At 34.1% G+C, this 19,532-nt stretch overlaps 1 protein-coding gene across 1 annotated transcript; it reads left to right on the top strand.

The window, feature by feature from the left end:
- Window positions 1-206: 206 nt before the first annotated feature.
- On the top strand, window positions 207-8,620 carry LOC146730017 (TELO2-interacting protein 2-like). The gene is made up of 6 exons (XM_085494540.1): window positions 207-278; window positions 783-950; window positions 3,289-3,429; window positions 5,849-5,961; window positions 6,975-7,063; window positions 8,072-8,620. The coding sequence occupies exons 2-6, from the start codon at window positions 816-818 to the stop codon at window positions 8,263-8,265; spliced, it is 672 nt and encodes a 223-aa protein (XP_085350666.1). The 5' UTR covers window positions 207-278; window positions 783-815; the 3' UTR covers window positions 8,266-8,620.
- The last annotated feature ends 10,912 nt before the right edge of the window (window positions 8,621-19,532 follow it).

Genomic DNA, 19,532 nt, shown 5'->3' with positions numbered 1-19,532 from the left:
CTAGGGAAGCAAAAATCAACAATATAATATATGCATTTCCTTATTGCTGTTTACAATGGCTGCATGACAAGCTGGTTTTACTGCTTTTCAAATTATTGTCAGCCTAAGGGGTCTTTTCTAAGTGTTGCTAAGTTACCTCTGATTGGTAGTCCAGTTGAATTAGAAATCTCAGTTGTATGCATTTGAAAAGAAATTCAATTCAAAATGGCTGCCAGAGTAAATTGGGTTGAACACTGTGGCCAAACAACAGTCATTGTTTCCATGGAAACAGATTTCAGGTGCCTAAATTTGTTAATTGTTTTTTGTTGTTTATTTGATGGAACCTTCCACTTAACAAAATATAAAATATTTGTTGTTCTTTTAAAGTTTCTGCATTGTTAGCTCAATGGATCCATACATGTAGGTCTATATACAAATACTGTAAATGTATTAATTATTCACTGGATTTTAATTTATAAGTGCCATGGGGTTTTCTTTGATCACTTCATTCTTCAATGCCCTTTGCTTGACAGCCGTTATCCATGACCACCCCCTTTCATTTTTACTCTTCCAGGAAGTCCTTGACCTTGTGTGACTTTAGTTTTGTGGTACCCGCTTATGGAGGGGCAGCACCCAGCCTTTTTATAGTTATTGTATTTTTTTTATTGTATTTTAAATTGAGATTATATGGTATTTTAGTTTAGCTATTAAATATGTAATTTAGCTAATTCAAGATGTTGCTAATTTAAAATAAATTATAAATAAAGTTTGAATTTTATTTTATTAATATTTATTTCTAACAGAATGCTACAGAACTGAAATGGTATGGCAGAGCTATGGTGATATATGAAGCACTGTACAAACAACTTTATTCACAGGAAGTAGTGATGTTGGAAGTACTACTGCCATGTTTAGTAGACTTGCTGGGTGTAATAGAAAGGTCACCACACAAGACTGATGAACCACACAAGGTAACGTTAATATCAGTAAACTCTAGTTAATATTAGTCAGATGAGTTAATATATTGGTACTGTTAGGTTAGTATCAGTCAGGAGAGGTTAATATTGGTGAGGCCAGGTTAATATTGGTGAGGTCAGCTCAATATTAGTCACATGGGTTAATATATTGGTACTGCAGGTTGGTATCAGTCAAATGAAATTAATATTGGTGAGGCCCGGTTAATATCAGCCAGGTCAAGTTAATATCAGTTAAGTCAGTTTAATATCAATGTGATCAAGTTAATATCGGTCAGATCAATTTATAATCAATCCAGTCAAGTCAAATTAATTAATCAGGTCAATAAATGTCAAGTCAGGTTAATATCTCTCAGATTAGGTTATCATCAGCCAGCTCAGGTCAGGTCAATATCAGTCATGTCAATGTTAAAGTGCCTGTGAAATGGCTGCTATTTTCACGCCTAAAATGATCCATTGATACATAAATATTATTAATTTTTATGTTTCTAAGCATGAATTATTTTTTTAAGTGAAAAAATGTGTTTTAAACTCAATCTACGGCAACTTTATTTTTGTGTATTTTAAAACGAGGCTCCTTATTAGCTTCTTATTTGCATACAGAAATTCCCCTTGTGACGTCAGAAGGGGAAGTCGCATGGCAGCTTGCATTGCCGATACGTGTAAATAAGGCAAATTTCTTCTGCAGTTTTCTCATCTTTGACTAAATTTTCACTTATGTACTTTTTCGTCGAGAAGGAATGGACCTCAATGAACACATAGTATCAATTTTTGTTGCATGGGGTTGAGTTAGATGCGAAATATGTCTGTTCTGGTGTAGCTGATCATCAGCGGCGCACGTTTGTACACTGTCGCTGGACAAAAGAGAATTTGACGTCGGAATTATCTCGTTATTTAGCAGGTCACCAGGCACGTCACTACACTGTTCTTTTTCATCGATCGTCTGAGTAAAACTTTTAAAATTAAAATTAAAGAGAACATATTTTGACATTGTAAACATTAGACTATAGTGATCACTATAAAATAATAAAAAAAACGACAAATCACAGTTACTAAATAAATGACAGCCGCGTGGAAATAAATTGAAATTTTGTTGAAATAGGTGAACGCGTCGGGTCACGACGAGGGCAAGTGCGTTACAGTCTGTAAAAGCGGCGTTTAATTGGATAACAAAAATAATCAAGATCGACACACGTACAGATAAATTCAGAGTGGATTCGAGTTAGCGTGATCATAATTATAACACCATATTAAAACTTTATTTGGTGGAAACACATTGACCAAGCCCGGATTCTTATTTCATAAATTATTACGCAGATCAAGCTGCAAGCATGGAGGTGTGAATTCGACATTCAACACCAATCACCAAACAATTCAGAAACTTTTAGCCTTCGAAAATGAAAACAATTGGCAGTGTGTAAGGGCTGTGTAATTTCCTGTTTGTCCGACGCTTCGTTTTCGTGTCACTGTCAAAATTATTGCTACCTTTTACTTAACAGGAACTAAATGGTCTCTATAAAACGATAATCAGGATCGCAAAAAAGTCAACTCATTTGAAACACTTGCCGGACGTCCCTCTCTCTTCTGATATCCGCCTCGGTGATCATGGTCCGGAATCTATTTCTTTCAAAAGTGTTGCGCCAGGTTTATGTTGTCGGCGTTTCTCTTTAAACTTAGTTGTTTTTTTCATGGACGAGGACAGTTTCTCCAAAAAAAAAAAGGAATCTGAGGTTAAGTGGCTTTCGTCCACTGATGTTGAACCTTCGGATCGATTAGAAACGTGTGAATACTTACACTATGACTATACATTTCACTGCAACTGCCCACAACACAACATCTAAAAACTCTCTCTCTCAAAAAAAGAAAATAGACAAAAAAAGAAAGAAAAAAACGGCGACTGAAAAATGTAAATCGTTTAAAAGTATACTGAATGACCAGTGTTATTACAGCTCAGGGGTATGACTTCCTCTCACATTTTGGCATTTGGTGGCGCACTTTCGGCGAGAGTCGGAAATCCGGAAACAGTCGACCATTTCAGGATAGGTGGGCGTGGCTACAACACGAGAAATATCCCAAATTTTCTTGGATACGAGTAATCATTTTCAACAACAAAATCAATACCTGCCCATTTCAGTGGGACACAGATCTAAAATGGGAAACGTGAGGGTGGGCATTGCACAGGCACTTTAAGTTAGTATGAATGAGGTCAAGTCAATACCAGTCAAATCGGTTTAATATTCGTCTGGTGAGGTAATTAACTGTCAATACAAGGTCAGATTATTGAATACCAGCCAGAATGCTAATCACTGACAAATATTTCCTTTTCACTTTTCAGGTCAATAAATATGATGATGTGTTTCAGATTTTACTGTCCAATATGGAGTTTGAACAGAAGATAATGCTCAGAAGGGTGTATACAAAATATTTACATTTATTTGTACAGAGAATGGTCATTACTGTGGTTAAACACTTCAAGGTATTAAAACATACTTGTCCTATAATACATACTTATATAAATAATGATCTATTGATAGGTCATTAATACTCTCCATTACACACTATAAACACCTCTACATATAACCTATACTTAATTTATTGTTCAATCCATTAGAAATAAAGTCCTGCATGGGGATATTATTGATTTGCATTGTACAATATTTTATATGTATAGTTAATACACTTCCAAATGTTATGGCAACAAGATACAAAAGTTCTAAATAGTCATCTCCATGGAGGTTATTATTGCATTTACTGACCCTGGCAACAAGATACAAAAGTTTTAAATAGTCATCTCCATGGAGGTTATTATTGCATTTACTGACCCTGGCAACAAGATACAAAAGTTTTAAATAGTCATCTCCATGGAGGTTATTATTGCATTTACTGACCCTGGCAACAAGATACAAAAGTTTTAAATAGTCATCTCCATGGAAGTTATTATTGCATTTACTGACCCTGGCAACAAGATACAAAAGTTTTAAATAGTCATCTCCATGGAAGTTATTATTGCATTTACTGACCCTGGCAACAAGATACAAAAGTTTTAAATAGTCATCTCCATGGAAGTTATTATTGCATTTACTGACCCTGGCAACAAGACATGAAAGTTTTAAATAGTCATCTCCATGGAGGTTATTATTGCATTTACTGACCCTGGCAACAAGATACAAAAGTTTTAAATAGTCATCTCCATGGAGGTTATTATTGCATTTACTGACCCTGGCAACAAGACATGAAAGTTTTAAATAGTCATCTCCATGGAGGTTATTATTGCATTTACTGACCCTGGCAACAAGATACAAAAGTTTTAAATAGTCATCTCCATGGAGGTTATTATTGCATTTACTGACCCTGGCAACAAGATACAAAAGTTTTAAATAGTCATCTCCATGGAGGTTATTATTGCATTTACTGACCCTGGCAACAAGATACAAAAGTGTTAAGTAGTCATCTCCATTGAGGTTATTATTGCATTTACTGACCCTGGCAACAAGATACAAAAGTTTTAAATAGTCATCTCCATGGAGGTTATTATTGCATTTACTGACCCTGGCAACAAGATTCAAAAGTGTTAAATAGTCATCTCCATGGAGGTTATTATTTCATTTACTGACCCTGGCAACAAGACATGAAAGTTTTAAATAGTCATCTCCATGGAGGTTATTATTGCATTTACTGACCCTGGCAACAAGATACAAAAGTGTTAAATAGTCATCTCCATGGAGGTTATTATTGCATTTACTGACCCTGGCAACAAGACATGAAAGTTTTAAATAGTCATCTCCATGGAGGTTATTATTGCATTTACTGACCCTGGCAACAAGACATGAAAGTTTTAAATAGTCATCTCCATGGAGGTTATTATTGCATTTACTGACCCTGGCAACAAGATACAAAAGTGTTAAATAGTCATCTCCATGGAGGTTATTATTGCATTTACTGACCCTGGCAACAAGACATGAAAGTTTTAAATAGTCATCTCCATGGAGGTTATTATTGCATTTACTGACCCTGGCAACAAGACATGAAAGTTTTAAATAGTCATCTCCATGGAGGTTATTATTGCATTTACTGACCCTGGCAACAAGATACAAAAGTGTTAAATAGTCATCTCCATGGAGGTTATTATTGCATTTACTGACCCTGGCAACAAGACATGAAAGTTTTAAATAGTCATCTCCATGGAGGTTATTATTGCATTTACTGACCCTGGCAACAAGATACAAAAGTGTTAAATAGTCATCTCCATGGAGGTTATTATTGCATTTACTGACCCTGGCAACAAGATACAAAAGTGTTAAATAGTCATCTCCATGGAGGTTATTATTGCATTTACTGACCTTGGCAACAAGATACAAAAGTGTTAAATAGTCATCTCCATGGAGGTTATTATTGCATTTACTGACCCTTGGCAACAAGATACAAAAGTGTTAAATAGTCATCTCCATGGAGGTTATTATTGCATTTACTGACCCTTGGCAACAAGATACAAAAGTGTTAAATAGTCATCTCCATGGAGGTTATTATTGCATTTACTGACCCTGGCAACAAGATACAAAAGTGTTAAATAGTCATCTCCATGGAGGTTATTATTGCATTTACTGACCTTGGCAACAAGATACAAAAGTGTTAAATAGTCATCTCCATGGAAGTTATTATTGCATTTACTGACCCTTGGCAACAAGATACAAAACTTTTAAATAGTCATCTCCATGGAGGTTATTATTGCATTTACTGACCCTGGCAACAAGACATGAAAGTTTTAAATAGTCATCTCCATGGAGGTTATTATTGCATTTACTGACCCTGGCAACAAGATACAAAAATTTTACATGTAGCTGTTCACTGTGAGAAATTTATGAAATTTATTTTCAATATTTTTTTTTTTATTTCAGAGATTATTTCGGATTATAGCACAATACTTAGAAGTCTATGACGGCCCTGATGAGGTTGCTAGGTTACACATATTAAAATTATTGAATATGCTAATCAGAGAAACATGGCCAAGGTATAGTGATAATGGTTCAAACTGGTCTGACCAGGTTTAAACAGGAAACCTGTATAAACCGGGCTGACCCAGTATAAACTGGAAACCAGTAGAATTAAACCAGTCTGTTTTTTAAGAATATATTTTTCTCTCAACTATGCTGGAACAATGTGAGCGAAAAATATTAAATTGTTTTACCTCAAAATGCATTTTATTACATTTTAGATCACAGCTGACCCAATTTCTATGTCAAATTTTTAGAAATTCAACACACACATAAACCTATGGTTATGGTGATACGTTAGTTTTAATGTTATACTCTGAGATCACCCCCAACTTTTTATAAGGGTGTTTGGACTTTCATTTGAAATATGCATGACTTGTAGGAATTATGTAACTCTTCATCATACTGACTCAATTTATCTTTAATCTTATTAACCGTCCAGGTCCTGTTTTCAGAGCTTCATACTAAATCTGGTCAATAAAACATTAATCTTATTAACTGTACAGGGCCTGTTTAATCTCTAAGTACTGTACTTGTTATGACCATAATTCACAATACTGGTTGAGTTAAATTTTTGTGAATCAACAGAAAAGCAAATAAATTCTTGAAAATAGACAAATTTTGTGTTCTGCTGTTACCATAGAAACTTGTGCCTCCGGTGTAAAAACATTCCAATTAGTCTGTGTGGTGGTGGTGGTGGTGGTGGGGGGGGGGGGGGGGGGGTGATTTACCGCATAAACAGTTGATAGCTCATTAGAATGCTGGCAACCATGGAAACCAGTAAATTAATTACAGAAACTAGAAATCACCCCCCCCCCCCCAATTCTTGCACAACTGACGATGCAGCAACTCAAAACTAGTATATTGTCATAATTTACAAAGTCATACATATTCAGATCATCATATTTCACATATTTAGTCACATGACCTTATAATTATGAATGATCTCAGAGTGCAACGTTAAAGTCTGAATCATCAACAAAAAAAAGAAAATTCAAATCGTGACACGCTTCTCTTTGAATCTTACCAGAATATCCTGTCGCATTGATGAATTATTGAAATTATTATTAAAATTGATATATGACATCACTGTGGATGAGACTACAACACCAGACATAGGTGAGTTATTCAGTAATATCAAGGGTGGATAAATGTAAGGGCAGGCATGTAGGGTGACATGTGATGAATTATTTAAATCATTATTAAAATTGATATCTGACATCACTGTGGATGAGACTACAACACCAGACACAGGTGAGTTATTCAGTAATATCAAGAGTGGATAAATGTAAGGGCAGGCATGTAGGATGATATGTGATGAATTATTGAAATTATTATTAAAATTGATATATGATATCACTGTGGATGAGACTACAACACCAGAGACAGGTGAGTTATTCAGTAATAGCAAGGGTGGATAAATGTAAGGGCAGGCATGTAGGGTGACATGTGATGAATTATTGAAATCATTATTAAAATTGATATCTGACATCACTGTGGATGAGACTACAACACCTGAGACAGGTGAGTTATTCAGTAATATCAAGGGTGGATGAATGTAAGGGCAGGCATGTAGGGTGACATGTGATGAATTGTTGAAATCATTATTAAAATTGATATATGACATCACTGTGGATGAGACTACAACACTAGACACAGGTGAGTTATTCAGTAATAACAAGGGTGGATAAATGTAAGGGCAGGCATGTACGGTGACATGTGATGAATTATTGAAATCATTATTAAAATTGATATATGACATCACTGTGGATGAGACTACAACACCAGACACGGGCGAGTTATTCAGTAATATCAAGGGTGGATAAATGTAAGGGCAGGCATGTAGGATGATATGTGATGAATTATTGAAATCATTAAAATTGATATATGACATCACTGTGGATGAGACTACAACAGCAGACATAGGTGAGTTATTCAGTAATATCAAGGGCGGATAAATGTAAGGGCAGGCATGAATGAAAAATAATTGACAATGAAAGATCGTTTGATATTTTGTGTCTGTCATCAGAACTTTTCAACATGTGTTACGTCATCTAGTGCGTGACAATGTCAATTTTATTCTGTTTACAGTTTTTATTTTATGATCAATTTTCAATTTAATTTCAGTGAATCAAGCAATTCTGGATAGCTGCACTGAATGTTTAGTGTTGCTATGGCGATGTTGCCTTGAGGTTGAACAGAAATTAAGAGAAGTTATGAAAGTCACAGATAATGAAACTGTGTTAAGACTCATTGGTTTTGTGTTATCGGATTGTAACCATGGAAACCAACAAATAGATGCTTCTGTGATTTCTTTATGAATGAGTAAAAGGAATATATTAGTGAATGTGTGATGACTGCATCAACAGTTGTGGATTTATGTAAATAAGCTCAATGACATCACAAATAGTTGTGTAGTTATGCAAATGAAGATGCCATCCTCAATCACATTGAAGATACATGTATAATGGCCTTGAAGTTATGCATTAATGAAAGATGACATCTCCAACTACATTTACATCAAGTGAATATTTCAAAATTATCCCACAATTTTGTGTGCTCGCCTCGTAACTGACTGTGTCTGTGTGTCTCAAAATCATGTACATTTCAAATCCAGTGTTTTGTATGTAAATAGTTTAGCTACTAAAATTTAATAAAATGGTTAAAATCATGTAATTTGTGTGTAATTTCAAATTCTAATTATCTTTGTGTCTGTTTAAATATTATTCTGATTATTTTGGGTTGTGAAATATCTGATTACTTGAGCAAATAACTATAATATTGTCAGAAACTCTATAAATATATCACTATAGACAGGTGTTCTTTATACACAGGTTTGCCCATATGTTATGCCTTGGGACTGTCTAAAAGTGGTCACTATATACAGGTTGTCTTTATACACAGGTTGCCCATATGTTATGCCTTGGGACTGTCTAAAAGTGGTCACTATAGACAGGTTGTCTTTATACACAGGTTGCCCATATGTTATGCCTTGGGACTGTCTAAAAGTGGTCACTATAGACAGGTTGTCTTTATACACAGGTTGCCCATATGTTATGCCTTGGGACTTTCTAAAAGTGGTCACTATAGACAGGGTGTCTTTATACACAGGTTGCCCATATGTTATGCCTTGAGACTGTCTAAAAGTGGTCACTATAGGCAGGTGTTCTTTATACACAGGTTGCCCATATGTTATGCCTTGGGACTGTCTAAAAGTGGTCACTATAGACAGGTTGTCTTTATACACAGGTTGCCCATATTTTATCCCTTGGGACTGTCTAAAAGTGGTCACTATAGACAGGTTGTCTTTATACACAGGTTGCCCATATGTTATGCCTTGGGACTGTCTAAAAGTGGTCACTATAGACAGGTTGTCTTTATACACAGGTTGCCCATATGTTATGCCTTGGGACTGTAATCGTGGTCACTATAGGCAGGTGGTCTTTATACACAAGTTGCTCATATGTTATGCTTTGGGACTGTGTGAAAGTGGTCACTACTGGCAGGTGGTCTTTATACACAGGTTGCTTATATGTTATGCCTTGGGACTGTGTGAAAGTGGTCACTATAGACAGGTGTTCTTCATACACAGGTTGTTCGTATTTTATGCCTTGGGACTGTGTGAAAATGGTCACTATAGGCATGTGGTCTTTATACACAAGTTGCTCATATGTTATGCCTTGGGACTGTGTGAAAGTGGTCACTATAGGCAGGTGGTCTGTATACACAGGTTGCTCATATGTTATGCCTTTGGACTGAAAGTGGTCACTATAGACAGGTGCTCTTTATACACAGGTTGCCCATATGTTATGCCTTGGGACTGTGAAAGTGGTCACTATAGATAGGTGGTCTTTATACACAAGTTGTCCATATTTTATGCCTTGGGACTGTGTGAAAGTGGTCACTATAGGCAGGTTGTCTTTATACACAGGTTTGCACATATGTTATGCCTTGGGACTGTGTACAAGTGGTCACTATAGGCAGGTGTTCTTATACACAGGTTGCTCAAATGTTATGCCTCGGGTCTATAAAAGTGGTCACTATTGGCATGTGTTCTTTATACACAGGTCGCGCATATGTTATGCCTTGGGACTGTGTGAAAGTGGTCACTATAGATAGGTGGTCTTTATACACAGGTTGTCCATATTTTATGCCTTGGGACTGTGTGAAAGTGGTCACTATAGGCAGGTGGTCTTTATACACAGGTTTGCCCATATGTTATGCCTTGGGACTGTGTGAAAGTGGTCACTATAGACAGGTGGTCTTTATACACCGGTTTGCTCATGTGTTATACCTTGGGACTGTGTGAAAGTGGTCACTATAGGCAGGTTGTCTTTATACACAGGTTTGCCCATATGTTATGCCTTGGGACTGTGTGAAAGTGGTCACTATAGGCAGGTGGTCTTTATACACAGGTTTGCTCATATGTTATGCCTTGGGATTGTGTAAAAGTGGTCACTATAGGCAGGTGTTCTTTATACACAGGTCGCCCATATGTTATGCCTTGGAACCGTGTAAAAGTGGTCACTACAGACAGGTGGTCTTTATACACAGGTTTGCTCATAACTGTTAATTCAAGTTCGAGTTACAAAATTTGAAAGTTAGACAGAACAAAAAATATATGTTGCCCACAACTCGAAGTTTGGTTAACTGTTATTTAAAGTTCGAGTTACTGAATGTGGACGTTCAACAAAAAACAACATGTATATTGCCCGTTACTCGAAGTTCTGTTGACTGTTAATTGAACATTGTAATTTGGGCATGGTTTCAAAAATATGGGTGTGGTCATTTCTGTAATTTGATGTTTTGTAACTCGATGCTTGTAACTCGATGCTCGTAACTCGAACAGTTCAGCACCTCATTCCAGAGTTGAGATGAGTTCGTTACAACGTCACGTTAAACTAGATCGAGTAAGATTTGGGTCAGCAGTTCGACTTGCATAATTTAACATATTATGTTGTTGATGAGAACTTGTAAGAGGGTCGGCCATTTAAAATCATGGGGGGGGAGTTACAAACTAGACACAGAGAGAACAAAATGCATGCAAGGTTTTGCCGGGACAACATTTTAACTGGCAAAATACATGAAAATAAAGACACAAAACATCGCGAAAAAATGCACTGATCATAGTCTTTCAGCCCCCCTCCATGTTTTCAAATGTTTGAGCCCTAAACAGTGAATACTCGATTTCCCGTGATGTTTATAATAAACGGCAAATGTGATTTAAAATGAATTTGTATTATATTTTTATTATTTTGTAATGTTTGTCTTGTCTGCATTTACACTTCTCACAGTCTTTTCATGGGAGTATGTAAATAGCGAGGGCTGGATTATCGCAAAATTCCGGTTACCACGGTAACCCAGCTTTCGCCATTTATACTCTCCCATATTTTATTTTATTGAAAAAAAATAAACAAACAAACAAACAAACAAACAAAATAAAAGACCGTATGCAAATCTATTTAGCATTGAAAATTGAACACATTCTGTGGACACAGTCTGGGACTGGGTTACATCAGCACTTAAGCAATGGACTGGAACGGTTTCTGTATTGTTCTTGTTAAAACAAGCAGTAAAAGAACATACATTTGATTGCTGAAAGAATCAAGCATTATAAATAAGTTTAGAATTTTTACTGAGCAGTACATTTCTGTCATATTACCGTTGACGTGATTACGGTTAATTTATACATTTAAAAAAAACAAAAAACATCCAGCTCAAAATGACAGTTGTAAACCATCTTACCAATCACAATGCCTATCTCATCGACACTCGTCCAGGGCACATGAATTAATCTGAAACTATTTTTGGTACTTTGGTATTTTTGAAACTATTTTTGGTACTTCAGTTCTGTTAATGTATTTTTTTAAAGTATTTAAAATTCTGTAACTTTGTTCTTCTCCACCGGGATGTTACTTTAATACAATTATCATTATATATTATAATCCTCCGCCTTTGTCTATCTTCATCACCCATCTAAAATAAATGGGATCGTCTGTAAAGACCTGGAACTGTTATGTATACGGACGGATGACGCATTTTTAAACGCTATCACGTGATACATTCGTTGTCACGTGATTTCACGTGATATACAGCTTTAGTTTTAGAGTTGTAATAGTGAAATGTGAATATGCAAAGTTAACAAAGGGTTATGTTGTTTTCTTCAAAAACTAGTGAATTTAATTCAATGAACTGCAACACCAATTGCGCTCGTGAATAATAACTCGAAGAGAAAATACGCATCGGTCAATAATTCATCTGAGGGTCACGGTCATTAAAACTGAATATTGAGCGTCAATAAGGTAACTAAATAATTTTTTATACGAATAAATAAATGCAACATAAATCAAACTTTGGACTTCCTTATTCCGTCTGTAGGTCTGTAAACTCACAGTCAGGAGAGTGACTGTGGTAAAATGAGACAATAAGTTTTATTCTCCAGCACGTGACCGCGTTCTGACCAATGACGGTCTTGAGATATAAATACTAGTATTCCTCCCTCAAGTTATCAGGTCATTGAATGACACACCCACTCAAATAGAGTGGGTGTGCTTGATATATGACGTCATTGTCTGTATGTCTGTTGCTGGCAGTGATAGTGCGTTGCAATTAATGACGTAGTTTTTCAGGAACCATTTACTTCAGATAAACAAACGCGAACAATGTCTGTATTTTGTAAAACGAATTCTATCGTAGCAAATACCCAGGAGAAATAAACTGTATTTTGTTGTCAGATTTGTTTTGTATCTCAGACAACTATATTATTTTAGTTACTTGAGTTTATATAGACTGAGAGACAAGACATCTGCTTCTACAGCATTTCCCTCGGAGATTGCACGGATACAGTTAAAACCTGTCTGTATTTACATGATCGATTAACTGCCTGTATGACAGATTGATTGATCGATCAATGTTTGGTTGATTTTCTTATCAGTAGTCGAAAATTATGAAATGATATGGTCACTGTAAAAAAATCACGATTTTGGGAACTCGATGAAAACATAAAACCAATTTACGCGTGATTCAATCGAAAGATCACGTATTTGACCAATTTTATTTTTAGAGTTTTATTTATGTTAATATGATCTAACCGCAAGGAACTCTGGGAATGAGAGTGGTATTTAACCTCAGTAAAATACATGGTGCTGATTTGGACGCGTCTTTAGAGCGGCATGTCAAATTGCCAGAGAGGGCGCTTTAAAAACACCATTCTAAACAAGACCCGGCCATTAACTTGGTTTCCTGTCAGGGGATGACCGAATAAACTGACTTTGGATGGCGAAGATATAAATAATATAACAGAAGTATACTTTGTCAATAAAAATAACTAACAGAGTTAGAAAAAATAATTAATTGAATCTTTATGTCGCGCGAATTATAATGTACGCTAATTTATTCATAGTAAAATAAAATTTACATATTTTTTTAAATATGCAATAAAATGTTCCTGTTACTGTATAGATGTGCTCAGTGAAAATATGCAGAGCCTTGAAGAGAAAACTATCTGTCTAGTGTCTGTCGAGTTAACGGGTGAAAATAAATGAATATTATGAATATAATAAACTGTTTTTAATATGCCGGTATGTATTATGTTCACGTGAGTGATTAATGTGCCGTGAAGGGATCGACAATTTTACATCGTGGTGACTGGAATATTTCTTTTCAAAAAATACAAGCAGACAGAGGGAGAAAAAAAATTCAGTCACGGTGTTGCGGGGAATCAGATTGAATTGTATTCATTGTAATACCGGAACTATCGATAATGAAGTACTAGTACATGCATTACTAGAATTTAACATCAAGTAATATCAGATACACGTTTTCAGTTGTAAGATATAATCTCACAATATGATGAGAGCATTCTGAGATTACAAAAAAACAAGACAAATTTGTAAAAAATTATTAGATTCAAATGATATCTACATTATGAAATTTTTTGCTAATTTTGTGAATTACATTTTTATGTTTTGTAAAACTTACGTTTTATCTGTCAGTGTCCATTTTATGTTGTTCGTGTAATTGGCCTTAGATGTTATATTGCGTATATTTTTATTTTATGTCAAATAAAATATTTTTTTCTATTCTACGCTCACCCATAAATGCTCACCCTATGTCGCGTGTCACGCCCACTCGCGGATATTGAAATAAACGCCCTCAAGTGGTGATGTGCAAATGTTTTTATTATTCAAAATGGCGGCGCACATTGAGCGAGCATGTTTATTTTGATATTTTCACATTTCCGAAGTTTTTACCACTTTAAGAGAGTATCCACTGAACTATTTTTTAACATATCGTGTTTACTGTAGTATGATCATGTCTACTGACGATGTTGACGATTGTCAGCAAATTTCCATTGAAATACGACGATGTAAACAACAAACGAATGCTGTTTCTCGAGTGACAGCGGAATTTACAAGACTGCAAGTGATCACGTGTGTCATCTCGGAAATCAGTTCAGAAACATGCACGGAGAAGTTGGTAAGCTATTCTTTTATTAAACAGCATTCTTAGATTGTTTTAGTTTCAACTTTTTACGCTGTAGTTTTGGTTGTAAAACGGTATTTAGTAAATGTTCATGGGTCAAAGGTTACACAGCCAGGATCTCAAGGATTAATAAATCTCCCCGTTTTAGTTTAGGTAAATAGAGATCACCGATACCGAGGAAGGGTGTTCTTACTTAGAATCGCCAGCAACTTTAAGGGTGAAGTGGTTCTGTATCATAAACCACAATATTACTTGAATTATTTTCAACAACTGCACTAATGTATAAAAACAGCACAAAACATTGAACATGAACAAGAACTATGGGCGATGAGTTATTATTTCATGTGTGAATTGAACAGAATTCAAGATGTAGTGACGTCAAAACGCTGCGTGGGATTTAACAAATGCAAAATTATTTTTTGAGTTTTTCCACGTTTTAATAATAATATGCTAGACTCATTCGATGATGTTCATTTTGATAAAGTAAGAATATCAGAAATTCAGGTTTAAAATCAAATCATTCATTTTTGGCAACAGGCGTTCTATCCACGGATTACGCAAGATCTCTCATTGAATGGAAAATCACCTGATGTGTGCATCATTTTAATTTTATGCGTGAGTTGAGTGAGATTCAAAATGGCGTCATGTATGACTTAAATTAATATTTGATCAGCTAATTAAATTTTTGATATTTTCAAATTATCATCACAAATTCTACAAAACAATTAACTTTTCTATTTACTATTGACACATTCCTTCAATTATATAAATATTTGAAATTGAACCACAGTTTACTACTGGCTGATATGGACTGACATTGGAATATTTACAAATGAAATCATTCACACTGCACTCATTGATTGGCTGATTGGAATCAACTGACATTGAAATTTATAAATATTTATAAAAATGAAGTGAATGGAATTGTTGTATTTTGTTCTCAATTGCTGAATGCACACTTGTTTCATGGGTATCTTGATTTATAGAAAAATAAAAAATATTACTCCATTATGCTTATTATATTTTCATATTTTTCTGGAATAGAAATATTAGACTTAACATTTTTCCATTTTTTAGCAGGCTTTAAATCTAGCTTACCTTGCTTTCAAAATTACAATATATGTAAATTTTCCAGACCAATTTGTCTAAATATCACTCATATTAAAACATACATGAATACTACAAAAAAATAAGTTGAATTTATTTATAAAATTTGATACTTACTTTAAAAATTGAAAGTTTTCATAAAAAGTTAAAGCAAAGTGAGTTGAGTTAAGCTCTGATTATATTGTATATAACAACTAGTAACATTTAAATTGACAATAACAATATGTGTAATGCTTATCTTAATAAATAATGCTTTTTATGACATGGAAACTTGAAAAATTACAAAACCTAAAATGTTTTATAAATGCTTTCATTTAGAAAAAAATATGTGCTTCAATTTTCAGAAATCTGCTCCTACATTCTTTTTTTTACTACAGGAATCTACTTTGGAAGGTTTTTGTTCTATTCTGGCAACCAGCCAACAATGTTGGTTACAGTGTACGGAGGAATCTGATAGGTTGCTGGAAGCCTACAATGACCTGGTGGTCACACTCATTAATTATGCTAATTTACCAACTGAAAAGACCAATGAAGATGAAGGTATGTAATCATTACCTTATATGGTAGTAGTGTATGTTAGTTTACCAACAGAGAAGACCAATGAAGATGAAGGTATGTAATAATTACCTTATATGGTAGTAGTGTATGCTAATTTACCAACAGAAAAGACCAATGAAGATGAAAGTATGTAATAATTACCATATATGGCAATAGTGTATAGATACACAATTGATTACTTTGTATGATAATGATGTATAAATATTCAGATGATTACCTCATATGGTAGTGCTGTATAGATATGCAAATTATTACCTTATATGGTATTGCAGTGAAATGGTTAACACATGTATTATTCTTGAGTTACACAAACTATGACCTCATATGGCAGTGGTGCATATATATAAGCAAATGATTACCTTATAAGGTAGTGGTATGTAGATATGCAAATGATTACCTTATATGGTAGTGGTATGTAGATATGCAAATGATTACCTTATAAGGTATTGACATGTAGATATGCAAATGATTACCTTATAAGGTAGTGGTATGTAAATATGCAAATGATTACCTGATAAGGTAGTGTTATGTAGATATGCAAATGAGTACCTTATACGGTAGTGGTATGTAAATATGCAAATGATTACCTTATAAGGTATAGGCATGTATATATGCAAATGATTACCTTATTAGGTAGTGGTATGTAAATATGCAAATGATTACCGTATACGCTAGTGGTATGTATATATGCAAATGATTACCTTATAAGGTATTGGCATGTTTATATGCAAATGATTACCTTATAAGGTAGTGGTGTGTAAATATGCAAATGATTACCTTATAAGGTAGTGGCATGTAGATATGCAAATGATCACCTTATAAGGTAGTGGTATGTAAATATGCAAATGATTACCTTATACGGTAGTGGTATGTAAATATGCAAATGATTACCTTATAAGGTAGTGGTATGTAAATATGCAAATGATTACCTGATAAGGTAGTGGTATGTAAATATGCAAATGATTACCTTATACGTTAGTGGTATGTAAATATGCAAATAATTACCTTATAAGGTATTGGCATGTATATATGCAAATGATTACCTTATAAGGTAGTGGTATGTAAATATGCAAATGATTACCTTATACGTTAGTGGTATGTAAATATGCAAATGATTACCTTATAAGGTATTGGCATGTATATATACAAATGATTACCTTATAAGGTAGTGGTATGTAGTTATGCAAATGATTACCTCATACGGTAGTGGTATGTAAATATGCAAATGATTACCTTATAAGGTATTGGCATGTATATATGTAAATGATTACCTTATAAGGTATTGGCATGTATATATGCAAATGATTACCTTATAAGGTAGTGGTATGTAAATATGCAAATGATTACCTTATAAGGTAGTGGTATGTAGATATGCAAATGATTACCTTATAAAGTAGTGGTATGTAGATATGCAAATGATAACCTTATAAGGTAGTGGTATGTAAATATGCAAATGATTACCTTATAAGGTAGTGGTATGTAAATATGCAAATGATTACCTTATAAGGTAGTGGTATGTAAATATGCAAATGATTACCTTATAAGGTAGTGGTATGTAGATATGCAAATGATTACCTTATAAAGTAGTGGTATGTAGATATGCAAATGATTACCTTATATGGTAGTGGTATGTAAATATGCAAATGATTACCTTATAAGGTAGTGGTATGTAGATATGCAAATGATTACCTTATAAGGTAGTGGTATGTAGATATGCAAATGATTACCTTATACGTTATTGGTATGTAAATATGCAAATGATTACCTTATAAGGTATTGGCATGTATATATACAAATGATTACCTTATAAGGTAGTGGTATGTAGTTATGCAAATGATTACCTTATACGGTAGTGGTATGTAAATATGCAAATGATTACCTTATAAGGTATTGGCATGTATATATGTAAATGATTACCTTATAAGGTATTGGCATGTATATATGCAAATGATTACCTTATAAGGTAGTGGTATGTAAATATGCAAATGATTACCTTATAAGGTAGTGGTATGTAGATATGCAAATGATTACCTTATAAAGTAGTGGTATGTAGATATGCAAATGATAACCTTATAAGGTAGTGGTATGTAAATATGCAAATGATTACCTTATAAGGTAGTGGTATGTAAATATGCAAATGATTACCTTATAAGGTAGTGGTATGTAAATATGCAAATGATTACCTTATAAGGTAGTGGTATGTAGATATGCAAATGATTACCTTATAAAGTAGTGGTATGTAGATATGCAAATGATTACCTTATATGGTAGTGGTATGTAAATATGCAAATGATTACCTTATACGGTAGTGGTATGTAGATATGCAAATGATTACCTTATAAGGTAGTGGTATGTAGATATGCAAATGATTACCTTATATGGTAGTGGTATGTAAATATGCAAATGATTACCTTATAAGGTAGTGGTATGTAAATATGCAAATGATTACCTTATAAGGTAGTGGTATGTAGATATGCAAATGATTACCTTATACGTTAGTGGTATGTAAATATGCAAATGATTACCTTATAAGGTATTGGCATGTATATATACAAATGATTACCTTATAAGGTAGTGGTATGTAGTTATGCAAATGATTACCTTATACGGTAGTGGTATGTAAATATGCAAATGATTACCTTATAAGGTATTGGCATGTATATATGTAAATGATTACCTTATAAGGTATTGGCATTTATATATGCAAATGATTACCTTATAAGGTAGTGGTATGTAAATATGCAAATGATTACCTTATAAGGTAGTGGTATGTAGATATGCAAATGATTACCTTATAAAGTAGTGGTATGTAGATATGCAAATGATAACCTTATAAGGTAGTGGTATGTAAATATGCAAATGATTACCTTATAAGGTAGTGGTATGTAAATATGCAAATGATTACCTTATAAGGTAGTGGTATGTAGATATGCAAATGATTACCTTATAAGGTAGTGGTATGTAGATATGCAAATGATTACCTTATAAAGTAGTGGTATGTAGATATGCAAATGATTACCTTATAAGGTAGTGGTATGTAGATATGCAAATGATTACCTTATAAGGTAGTGGTATGTAGATATGCAAATTATTACCTTATAAGGTAGTGGTATGTAAATATGCAAATGATTACCTTATAAGGTAGTGGTGTGTAAATATGTTACTCGATTTATGTTAATATTTTTTTTCCTTCCCAGTTGATACAGAGGATCTCATTAAATACATTCCAAATAAAGCATCCTTTGTTTTCAAGACGTTTACTGTCGTACTCAATCACCTATGTGCGCTTTCTGATGATGATGAACAGTTACATTTTAATAAGAGTTTTATTCGTACAAATGCTGCTGACTTTATGATACTGAGTGCCAGACATGCTGAAATCCATCACTGGAGTAATGAAACCACAAGACAACAATCATTAGGTAAAGACTGCACCAAA

Source organism: Saccoglossus kowalevskii, chromosome 20 (assembly GCF_978046115.1).
Source record: "Saccoglossus kowalevskii chromosome 20, keSacKowa6.1, whole genome shotgun sequence".
Lineage (NCBI taxonomy): Eukaryota > Metazoa > Hemichordata > Enteropneusta > Harrimaniidae > Saccoglossus > Saccoglossus kowalevskii.
Note: the sequence above shows the minus strand (reverse complement) of the source record. Positions and strands in the feature narration are given on the sequence as shown.